Here is a 12166-nt window from a genome sequence, read left to right as displayed (position 1 = left end):
TGGGTGCAGGCTCCCAGGTGACCTGGAAGGTCTTTGGACCCAGGGGAGGAGCCTTCACTGAGCACCTGCAGTTCATACATTTTCCACCAGGGTGCGCGCCTGCACCATTTCTAGGAGAGGAGCTGTCCTTCCAAATTCTACCTGGCTTCTTGCCCTTACCAAGTGCCCCTTTTAAGCCTGAATAATGTAGGGAAGAATTTGGGGGGCTCATTCAATGGGGTCACTGTGGAGTGCGGGCAAAAAGGATAAGGGAAGAAAGAAAAAAATGGGCTAATTTGTCAGTGGGGACTGCTGGAGCATTTGGAGATTAAGGAAGAACCTTAGCTTTAAGTATCCTCCGTTGAGGTCACGTGACTGTGATTCATAGCAACCCTGTAGGATGAAACAGAACTGCCCTATAAGGTTTCCAAGGCTGTGAATCTATATGGAAGCCGACTGCCACATCTTTCTCTTGTGAAGCAGCTGGTGGGTTTGAACAGCTAACTTTCATAGCGGCTGAGCATGTTTAACCACTATGCTGCCAGGGCTTAAGTGAGGTGAAGAGTTTTTTTTTTTTTTTTCTTTCTTTCTTTCCCTAACTGCACATACTCCCACTGTACAGCTCAGTACTTTAATATCTGCTACGGCAACTGTGGGTCTGTGGGCTGTCAACATCGGACCTCCTTGAGATGAGGAGAAACTCCACTCTCCATTTTGATCTAAATCTTTCTCCTCTTCCGATGACCATCTTTCGTGTTTGCTGCTTCCCCTTCTGTCTGTCGCTTACCATTGTCCTCTCTCTATAGCTCTCATTTCTGATTTATTTCTTCTTATATTGGTCATACGACATCAAATGTGGTGTGCTTTTTAACATTTTTTTAATTGTGAAAATATGAATGTCAGAGTATATGCCATCTCAACGATTTCTCCATGTACCAGTCAGTGATGTTGATTACATTCTTCAAGTCGTGCAACGATTCTCACCCTCCTTTTCCAATTCATTCCACCACCACTAACATAACCTCAATGCCCCCTAATGCTTTTGTTTTTTTTAAAAAAAGTGTGTGTCATTTAATCAATGAACTTTGTCCTTTACTTAACTTAAAAAATAATAATACTCATATCAATTGATGCAGAAAAGGCATTTGATAAAATTCAACACCCATTCCTGATCAAAACTCTCAGCAAAATAGGAATAAAAGGGACATTCCTCAACATAATAAAGGGCATCTATGCAAAACCAACAGCCAACATTATACTCAGTGGAGAGAGACTGAAACCATTCCTCTTGAGAACAGGAACTAGACAAGGATGCCCACTATCACCACTTCTATTCAACATTGTACTGGAAGTCCTAGCCAGGGCCATAAGGCAAGAAAGGGAAATCAAAGGCATCCAAATTGGTAAGGAAGAAGTCAAACTATCCCTATTTGCTGATGATATGATCCTATACCTAGAAAACCAAGAGACTCAGTCAAAAATCTACTGAAACTAATTTAGAGATTTAGCATGGTGGCAGGATATAAGATCAACATCCAAAAATCAGTTGGATTCCTCTACACTAGCAAAGAGATTGCTGAAAAAGAAATACGGAAATCAATACCATTTTCAATAGCTACCAATAAAATAAAATACTTGGGAATAAATCTTAAAAATAATAATAATAATAATACTTAATAATAATAATAATAAAAGTGTGATCTGTGGGCCGCTGGCATCAGCACCATCTGGAAGTCTATTATGTAGGATCTCAGGCCTCAGCCCAGACCTTCTGAATCAGAAACTGTGTGGTAACAAGACCCACCGGTACAAAGTTTAAGAAAGTTGCTCTAATAGGACATAACTGAGTGGGATGTTGGGGAGTGAATTGGAGTATCTTGAAAAACTCCACAGATGATTCACTCCCAGGTGGGAACAACTGGACCGTTGGTTTCTAGGATTCTTCTCCAGTCTTCACTGCTAGGACACTGAACCGTCACGCTCACCAGGGCAAATGGAAAGGTGGAGGCTGCTTCTGAAGCGATGTTGTGGAGGGCACGTGAGTTTGCCGCTGGATATCATTCCAGAAGCAAACGTCAAGGCTGGGTGGTGACGGAACAAGGGAAGCTGACTCACCTCCTTGCACTTCCCCAGCTGTCCACTGTGGGGCAGGAGCAGGCAGGGAGAGAGGTACAGCCCCAGGCTGCAGTTCCCAGAAGGCCTTCTCTGCGTCACTTTCCCATTCCTGATTTCACTCACCCACCCTAGAGGGATTCTTCTCCCAATTCCCGGGAAAGAAGAGAGAGGTCACCCTGTGGGTCAACCCAGATGTTCTGATTTCCCTGACCTCCTCCTGGCCCCTCTGGGATTGTCCTGCCTGGCGCCAGATCTGTGGGGTCAGAGGTGGCCTTGGGCTCTGCCAGGGGGGCCAGGCCAGCCAGGCAGCATTTCTGCCACCCGCCCTGGCGAGCTAACAAGGCCCAGAGCCCCACCAAAGGCCCCTGCTAAGAATGCAGGTCAGCAGGAGGAGCTGTGAGAAGAGGAGGGGAGGCCCAGCCCTGCCCAGACAGGCCCAGCTGGCCCCACAGCTGCCCTCCTGTCCCTGGGGGCAGCTATGGGGAGAAAGGAGGAGAGGATTCACCAGGGTCCTGGGGTCTAACCTTCCCCCAGAACCAGGAAGACAAAAGAGGAGCCCCCAGGAGTGGGAAGAGCATGAGGTCACAGGAAAACCCACTTTCCCCTCCTCCTCTCAGGCTTCTAAATCTAGGAACAGATGGATAAAAACAATTGGACCCCAAGTCCGTCTGGTTTCATCTATGTACCCTGAATCATTCTGATTGCCCCCACCCCAAGGAAGCCTTCACCTTTGTGACCCCAGACTCTTCCAAACAAGTGATGAAATGGACCTGTCTGGGTACCAGATTTGGCTCAGAGAAGTTGACCAACAGGCATTGTTGTTGTTAGCTTGTGTCTAGCTGATCCCAGCTCAGGGTGACCCCATGTTGCCAAGAACTGCTCCATAGGATTATAGAGTGGAGGAAATTGGGACCCCATCAAGGGGAAATAATAATCTTCGGGAGGAGGGTGAATAGGATGGCCAGGAGAAAGAACACAATACCCTACCCCTGTTCCTTGGGGGCCAAAAACTGACCGTCCATAGACTTTCCTAGCTGTAGGGTTCTCAAATCATGAGGTTTTCCACCCATTTGACATTAATTAGGTACCAACTGTGTGCTAGGCATTGGGCAGCTTGGGAAATGTGGATGGATAGGCATTTCTGCATCTCTCTGAGGGTACCTGATAAGTCCAGTGAGGGAATGTTTGTGCACACCATGGTTGTGTGACTGGTGGGTGTCTAGCTGTGAATTACAGTAGGAGCTTTTCCCTCATACTTTCCAGCTGGGCGGGAGCCCATCAGATATCTTGGCTGCCTTTCATCGCCTTGTCCCCGATAGGGATCATCCTGTGTGAAGAAATCACTGTCAGTCACCCCCATCTTGTTCACAGCCAGAGGGACTGACTGACTCGCACACCCGTACACCCCCACAGGGCGGGGTGAGAGAGCAGAGGCCAGCTAGCTCTGGGAGGAAGGGAACCAGGGTTCTTGGCATAGGAGGGAAAAGAGAGGGCTTGCTTATATGTGAAGGAAAGAAATATCTAGGACCTTGCATCTCTGTAAGTGAATATGAGGGAGGGACCGTCAGCCCATTTGTCAGCCCAAAGGGAGCATCTCCCTTCTTCTGCACCAAGCACCTCTGGAGCAGGATCAGAACCTTTAATCAACTGAGCTTGGCCCCAACTAAGCAGAAGTGAGGCTGCTCAGGGGCTGCAGAAGCCCCACCCACCCCCACAGCCCAGATCTGGTCCTCTCCCCTGAGGAAAAGAGTCAAAAAGGAAATTGAGCCAGAAGACAAATGAAGCAATGATGTAGTTGACAACTTTATTGTGGCATAAAAAACACAAGCTGTTTCTTTCTACCTCCTCCTTCTCCCATTAAAGTGGGTTCACAGCAGTTAAAGAAAAAAAAAATTCCTACATTTCTCCATTAGGGGCGCTGCCTGGAAGGGAGCAGACAGCCAAGCAACGTAGATCTATAAAAGAGGGGAGCAGAAGAAAAATTCAAAGGTCCCGCCCACACACCTTAGAGCTTGGGGCCTCTATGGGAGGATGAAATCCACATGACCCCCCCAACACCCATTCGGGAGTTTCCCTTAGAATGGTCACCAAAAAAGGCTGTCCTGGTGGCACAAGGAAGGGGTGGCTAGTTTCGATGGGTGGAGGAGAAAGGCATCCTACACCCATAGTGCCCGCCCCCTCGCTCCCCTCTCTCCATCTGACCAGGCCACCTGCAGGCATTGCCAACTCTGCTCCTACCTCCAAAGAAGGGGACTAGGAGTCAGACTATGAAGAGGTAGGGAAAAGAGGGAAAATAAGAAAAGAACATTACTTAAACTACTCCAGGCCCATGAGTCTCTCAGGGAGAAGGCGCCTTGTCCCTTTTAAGGAGGGCCTCTTTCTACACAAACGTATATTCCCACTTCCCACAGAGCTTCCAGTCCCTGGATTGGGCTCCAGCATCCCCAAGGGAGTAGGAGATGCTGTGGGCCTAGCTCCCAGGACCTTGAATGGGATGAATAAGACAGGGTCTCCCTGGCTGGAGACCCCAGGCTCAGTAGAGAACCCCCCCATATACACACATATACACCACACAGGCAACACACAAAGATATACACACACACACAAGCATACACATATCCTAATATTAAATAAAATACCTTTTGCTTATAACTTAAAAATCAGCACACAGCAAATTCCCACATAGGACTCTGAGTGGGCAAAGAGGGGCAAAGGGAAGGGGAGGGGAGGAAGAGTCAAGCCTGGGAAAGCCCACCAGCTCCAGGGGTCTTCCCTATATCAGCTTCTGTCCCCTCTGCCTGGCTCGGCCACCACTGGTCTTCTCCCCTCCCTCCTTCCCTCCCTTGTCCCTGATCATAATCAAAAGGGTACAGGGATGGGTTCTTGGGCATCACCTCAGATGGCAGAACCCCTTCCAGTGGGAGAACAATGTCTTCCTATGGAAGGGATGTCTCCCCTGTGGGGCTGGGGAGAAAGGAGCCCCCTAGCTCCCTCCTGGGGGCTTCTAATTCATCCTCTCCACACTCTATAGGAGGGAAACAAGGAGTGCAGTGGAGGAGAAAGGGACAGGCCCAGGGAAAGAAAGAGTTGGCTGAGCTTCTCAGTGAGCAGGGAGAGGGCCAATCAGGGGCAAGCGTGATTTGGAGAGGGGACCACTGAAGTCCCTCTGCTGGGACACCCCCAACTAGTTGAGGTAACCCTCTTTTTTCATCCCCAAGGGAAAGCAAATGATGGACCCAGGGTGAGAAACTACATCAGTTGCAGAGCTGAAACTTCCAGCTACCTTAAAAGTCCCCATGGGGTAACAGATAAAGGAGTTAGGCTAATGAACTTTACTTTTTACAAAGCCCAAGAGTTAAGAGCTGAATCAGAGTTGGGGAAGCAGTTAGTTCCTGCCATTCTTCCACTAAATCTCCCTTCTATCACCTTAGGAGAGGACTCCCCTTCACCTCCTCTCTACCAAGCTGGCTCTCCCCTCCACCCTAACCACAGATCTGGCTGGGAAGTTGTCAGAGATTCCGGCCCTCTTCCCCTCTTCCTTCATGGCTCCATCAAAAGGGGTCTGGAAGGATTAATAAGGAAGCACATCAAAGGAGTCATTTCTCCTGTAACAACCCTCCCAACCAGATAGAAACCAGCCCTTTTGGGGACCCCTCAGCCTTCTCCACCCTATCTCAGCTCTCCTTCCGGAAACCCTAGGGGCAGAAGCACTATAAGGGGGATGAAAGGGACACAGGGCGGCTCTAGAGGCGCTTTTATGTCCCGGTTCCCAGGCACTAAGGACGTGTCCAGGCAGCTACCCCCAGCGCCCAAGGCCAGCCCCACTGCTCTCTGCTCTGGGATGCACTGTCTCCTTCAGCCCATCCCCACACCGCCAGCCACGGTAGGGATGACACCCCCAGCCCAGGGGTATCAGGGAAACAGTGAGAGCACGGAGAACAGAAGGGCTTGCGCAGCCACTCCCGGCCCACTAAACAAACATGCCCCTTCCAGCCCTAGTGGCTAAAAACCCCTAGTACCCCCACTTCCTGTCCCTGCACCACTTTTCCTCCCCCTCAATAAATAGCCACCTTTCTCCCTCACTCAAGCTGCTCCCCAAAAGCATCAGGCCTGGGGGTTCTCTTCTAATGCCCTAGCGGAGACCAGGGTGGAGGGGCTCTGCGGTGTTCAGTTGGATGGTGATGGGCCGCCCTCGGCATCCGGCTTGCCTTTGCCCCCGGGTGGCTCCGGCGCTCCGCCTGCCTTTCCCTCGCTGGGGGTCGCCCCGGCAGCCTCCTCCTTGGAACCCTCGTGGGTTTTCATGTGTTTGGCCAGGTGGTCGCTGCGCATGAAGACGCGGCTGCAGACTGCGCAGGGGAACTTCTTGGTGCCGGTGTGGGTCTGGAGGTGGCGCTGCAGCTCATCCGAGCGCGTGAAGCGCTTGCCGCAGAAGAGCCAGTTGCACACGAAGGGACGGTCGCCGCTGTGCCAGCGCAGGTGCGCCTTCAAGTGCGACGTCTTGGCGTAGGCCTTGCCGCAGCCTGGGATGTGGCAATTGTGTAAGTGCTTCTTCTTGGCCCCATCAGGGCCACACGGAGCCCCCAGTCGCTCAGCCTCCAGACAGTTGGGGCAGCGGCACACGGTCTGGCCTGAGCTGCGGGGCACTGATCTCCGGGAGCCTTTGGGCCGGGCTGCCCCATCCAGACTGGAATCCAGCCCCTGGGACTCTTGGGCAGCCGCTTCCAATGCCTTTGCCCCATTGGGCGGCCCCAGAAGGTGCTGCCCTCCAGCAGCTGGGAGGAGGTGGTGCGGATGCGGATGGGGTGGGGGAGCACAAAGCTGATGGTCTCCAACATAGCCCCCCAAACCGGCCTGAAGAGCCCCTGGGTGGCCAGGGGAGGTCAGCGCGCCCTGAGTGTGGGGGAGGTCCATCCAGCTGGTGCCCGGATGAAGGTCCCACCACGAGCCATCATCCGTGCCCGGGTGGGTGGGCCGGAACCATGATTCATAGTGGTGCGACATGTCAGGCTGCAGGAGCTTGGAAAAAGGTCCCGGAGCCAAGGGACTGTCGCTTTCCAGGTCCTCGCAGGTTACCCGGGAGGACGCCCCTGGCAGCTCATAGCCCTGTGAGAAGTCCACCTCCGGGCCCAGCGGGAGGCTCTGCAGCTCTCCAGGCTGCAGCGGGGAGGGGTAGTCCCCGGCCTCCGGGCTGGTGTGGCCCTGGTAGGTTTGGAGAGGCTGCAGGTCTAGGCGCGGAGGGGAGGCGTGAGGCGTGTCAGTGTGCTGGCTGCCCAGAGAGCCGCAGACAGCGGTTAGCATTGCCGGGATCCGGGGTGGGGCTGGGGGCAGGGACGGTCAGGGGAGCCTCAGATGGGACCTAAGGGAGGTAAGAAGAAAAGTAAGGAAAGTAACACACAAACCCACTCTGACCCTCCAGGTGAGAAAAAGGAACCCAGCTTTAGGTGGGGATTGGGAGTGCTATTTGAGAATATGAGGTTCCCAGCCAAGGGCAGGGATGACGGAGCTCTGCTTTTCTCTAGGTGATCCCTCTCACCGTTGGCATTAGGGTCCCAGGCTGGTAGACAGGGCACACCCTGAGTACCCCCACCCCAGCTGCCCAGGCCAGCACAAGGGACAGTGACATTTTCCCCCTGCAGGCTTGCTGCCAGACCAAATGGAGACTGTAGACCCCTCTCAGCTTCCCCAGTTTAACTCAAGGCCCAGATGGGTGGAGGGGGATGGTCTGTTCCTGAGAACCAAAGCCTGAGGCAGTTGACTGCCCTTCCCAAAGCCCAAAGCATTCTGTGAGGAAGAGTATTCCACTTCTCTGCACCAATCCCCCAGCTCCTGGCTGGGTTGCCTGGGACCCCACCAAACCCACTCCCTCCCACGCTTGGTTCCCACTCTTTTCCCTGGGGCTGGGACTTCACCTTCCTGGGCTGCAGCTGCAGTGCCAGTTTTTTTGGGGGGGTTTTCCCTGCCCTGCCCCACACCAGTGCCAGCCCTGTGTCTCTGGATGCTACCCCTGCACTTCTTAAACCGCAGGAGATCCAGAAGTGAAACTGGGAGGGGTCAACTTTCCCCAGAGAAGGCCATTGGCCAGAAAAGAACTTGCCAGCAAGCTCCAGAAAGGAAAATTGCCACCCCTTTAAGGGATGAAAGGAGCTCTGGTGGCATAGTACCTAAGGCATTTGACTGCTAACCAGAAGGCTGGTGGTTCAAACCCACCAGCCACTCCTTGGAAGGAAGACTGGGTGATCTACTTCTGTAGTGATATCGCCTGGGAAACCCAAGGAGGGGTCGCTGCAAGTGGGAGTCTACTCCACAGCAGTGAGTCTTAAGGGGTGAAGAGTTGGAATGAGGGAAGAGGAATACAACAACAAAAAAAGCCAGAATCATGGAATTTAAATGGAAGAAGTGACCAAAGTAATAATCTAAAGGGGTGCATCCCAGACAGGGATACCTGTTAGAAACTCCCCCACATCATTCTACGGTGCAGCTAAGTGTAGAGAACCAGTGCTCCAGATCAATCCTCTTACTTTAAAGAAGAGAAAACGAGGCTGAATTTGCAGAACAAAGTTATACTCACTTATTCATTCAATCCACAAGTGTGTACTGTATGTGTACCTGGCCTGTGACTCTTCTCTTAAACCACTGGGATTCTAAAGACCTCTTAACCACATAGCTATGTCTGGAAGGTCCTCTCCTTCTCGTCACCTCTTCCCTAAATTCTAGTGCCTCTGAGGTTTGTGTGTCGGTGTACCTGGGCCTTCTCTGATGGGGTGGGGTGGGGGAGGTGCAGTGATTTAGGGCAGGGGTATTTTCCTTCTTAGAGCAGCTCTCAGCAACCCCCAACACCTCTGATTCTGGGGCCTAGGAGGTGGCAATTGTAGTCTGAAAGAGGGAAGGAGAGGGGGACTGGGACGCCTAGTCTGGCTAGGCTGCTTCACCACAAGAAAGAAACCGGGTGAAGCAGCAGGAACAGAGCCTCAGGCCCAGGTGGGGCACCCACAAGGGGCTGGGCGGGAGCAGCAGGCCTGGGACCCTAATAGCTTTTGGCTCCTGGGAACTGCCCTAGGGGTTGGGGGGTGGGGAGGCGAGAACGACCCAGGCTCCAGAGTGGCCAGCCCAACCCCCTCTCCGACACAGAGCCCCGGGAGCACTAATAGTCCTGGGATGCAATGGCCTGCCACCAAAGTCTCGGAAAAAGGAGACAGCGGGGCGCGCACTCTCGGCTTCCCACTCCCCAAAGCCCCAAGGCGGGTGGAGACATTCTCATTCCACATTCCGCGGCCACCTCTCCCGATCATCGTCACTCGGGTGGCCCGGCATTTCGTACTCCCAGTCCCTAAAGTTCCTGTCCTTCAACCGAATCCCAATCGCTCCAGTTTCCAGACTCCTTGGTCCCTCCAGCCTCTCCTTTCCGCCCAGTTTTCCCTCCATGTAGGCATTCTGTAGGATCACCACCCCCAAAAGGCCCTAGGAGGCGGTTCGGCGGTTTTTCCAAGATGATCCCCTCGGCGCGCACCCCTCGCCACCTGCCCCAGGCTCCTACCTGGAGGCTGACTAAGCTCGGACTCCGGGCGCGGCAGGCTGGCGCGCTACGGGCGGCAGCTCAGGGGCCCTGAGCGCGGCAGCTCTCCGGTGGCGAAGGCAGGAGCCCGGGACTGGGACTGGAACCGGCAGCGGGCCGCGGAGGCGGAGAGCGCAGCTGGAGGGCGGAGGGCCGAGGGCAGGCGGGAGCCAGGGAGCTAGCAGCGAGGCCAGCTCCGCCGGTGACTCACCGCGCTGTGCCAGCATCCTCTCCCCGCGCTCCTTTTTCCCCCCGGCCTCGCGGCCCCGCCCACCTCACCTGCGGCTGCCTTTAACCCTAGCGGGCTCGTTGGGGCTGGAGGCTGGGCCCGCGAGGAGGGGGCGGGCTGGAGGTGGGGGGTCATCTCTCACCAAGCTGCGCGGCCCTTGGCCCGCCCCCTCTGTCGCTCCTCCCTAGTCCCCTGGACTCCCTGGGCGGAAGACTCGGGCAGGGGACCCGGGCAGGGTGTTTCCCTCGTTCCGAGATCCGCCCCATCGGGTGGAAAACTGCCCTGGAGCTAGAGTGGTCAGGGAGGGGATGCAGGACTCAGACCTGGGGGACAATGAAGGAGGGGGCGGATCCTGGGGGCGGTGCGGAGCCACCCTCAGGGCACGAATGCCCTCGACCGCCCTAGACCCATCCGCCCCTGCTGGGCAGCGCTGCCCGAAACTGAGAGGAAAGCCGGAAACAGGATTGAGTGCTAAGTATGTGTCCGGTCCACTCTCCACCCCCAACCTAGGCCAGGAAAACTTCTTAGCTGCCCTCCTTCTCCATCCCCCACCGCTTCTCCATACTTGCCTCCCCACCCCTTTCCCTCAGACCTTCAGGTTCTCTCTCCCCGGCTACTCGCCTTTCTGGGTGACCACCTCCTCTCCCCCCCCCTCCTCCTCACTGACCCACTTTCCTCACTCGGCCAGGCCCAGTTGTCTCCCCGGCCCCCTCCTCCTAGCCTCGGGCAGCAACTGCCCCTTCTCCATCCATTCCTCGCGGTCTGGGAGGTACTCAGCCTGCGCCCCGCCACCCTTACCCTTGCGCACCCGGCCCTGCAGCCTGAAGGCTGGAATAGACGTCGGAACGGCCCTAGGAAGGGATGCTTCTGGAAAGAAGAGTGGCCCCTCGCTACCACGCCTTCCCGATTCTCACCTGAGGTTAACTTGGGCAAGGGTCTTTGAGAATTTACTGAATTCCAGAAAAACAAAAATATGCATACACGCAATACAACGTTCTAGTACCATCTCAGGGCATTCAGCCGCGTCCGCCTAAGAAGAATTTCGCTGCAGATGCGGGTCCGCCTGGATTCCCAGGAACCGTCAGCTGCCCGCGGATCAGCAAATGTCCGCTCTCCCAGCCCCCTCCCCGCCACCTCGTCAGGCCCTCCTGGTGACCCCTTTTTGGGGGGTGGGCTTTCTGATCCATTTCTGCTTTTCTTTCGTTGCGCCAGTCGGCTTCCCCTCTGCGCTTCGCCATCGGCGTTTTAATTTCGTTTCTGTTGTCTATTTCGGTCAGCCTGACGGTGATTTAGGCTGATTTAATCTAGTCTCTGCAGCCGCCGATCCACCACTGGTTAACCAGTCCCGCATGCCCGAAATACTAGAAATACGACTCTAAAACAGCCCGACTGAGTCCATCAGCCACGTGGAAAACAGCCTCTAGGGACTTGTGTGTGTGGTTTTCCCCAAAACATACACATGTTGCCTTATCTAGAGTCAAATTGATGTGCCCATCTCCCTCTTTTGAAGCTCCAGTTTCCCCATTCTGCACAACATGGGTACAATTTAGGTTTCCCTAAGGCTTAAAGAAAAGGATATTTCCAAAATTCTTAGCTGTGTCTACTGTGCACCCGGATAAAAGCACAGTAAACGGAAGATATCTTGTTGTTGTTCGAATTATTAAATAAGTCGGTTCCTGAAGAATATTTGTTGGATTAAGACATAGTCACAAAGATCTTTGAGTCAGCAGTTGACGGACTTAAGTTTTAACTCAGCTCTGCCACTTGCTAAATTCCTTATGACCCTCGGGCCGGTCATAAGGAATTTATGAATTTATACTCTGAGCCTCATTTTCCTCGTCTGTGAAATGCGTGAGAGCAGCCGCCCAACCGCTAAGGAGCGAGCGCTTGGGAAGCCGCGAGGCGCCCCCCGCCCCCGACGTCGGGGATCGTTATTTCTGATCCGTTGGATTTCCCTTTTCCTGGTACTCGCGCTCCTGAGATGAAGATTCGCAGAAACCGCTCTGGATCTTTGTGGCCGCTGCTAAACCGACAACTCCACCTATGGACACTGCTTTGTTTCCGTCCACTCAGCCTACAAATCCTGGCTAGTTGGTTTGCATCCCAGTTTGCGGCCACGTCCGGAACACAGTTGTGGGCTCAAGTCCGGAACGGAGCCCGCGAGTAAGGTTGCGAGCGTTAAACCTACGATTCTTGTTGTTGTTGTTATGTGCCGTCGAGTCGGCCCCGACTCATAGCGACCCCTCCTTGGGTTTCCAAGGCAGTATCACTACGGAAGTAGGATTGCCCAA

General features: G+C 54.0%; 1 protein-coding gene across 1 annotated transcript; it reads right to left on the bottom strand.

Moving 5' to 3' along the window:
- Positions 1-6261: 6261 nt before the first annotated feature.
- SP6 (Sp6 transcription factor) lies at positions 6262-7392 on the bottom strand. The gene has a single exon (XM_007941991.2). It carries the CDS (start codon positions 7390-7392, stop codon positions 6262-6264), a length of 1131 nt encoding a protein of 376 aa, XP_007940182.1.
- Between the last annotated feature and the right edge of the window lie 4774 nt (positions 7393-12166).

Source organism: Orycteropus afer, unplaced genomic scaffold (genome assembly GCF_000298275.1).
Source record: "Orycteropus afer afer isolate SDZICR_OR568_19922 unplaced genomic scaffold, OryAfe1.0 scaffold00085, whole genome shotgun sequence".
NCBI lineage: Eukaryota > Metazoa > Chordata > Mammalia > Tubulidentata > Orycteropodidae > Orycteropus > Orycteropus afer.
The sequence above is the reverse complement of the archived record's forward strand: the minus strand, read 5'-3'. Positions and strand labels throughout refer to the sequence as shown.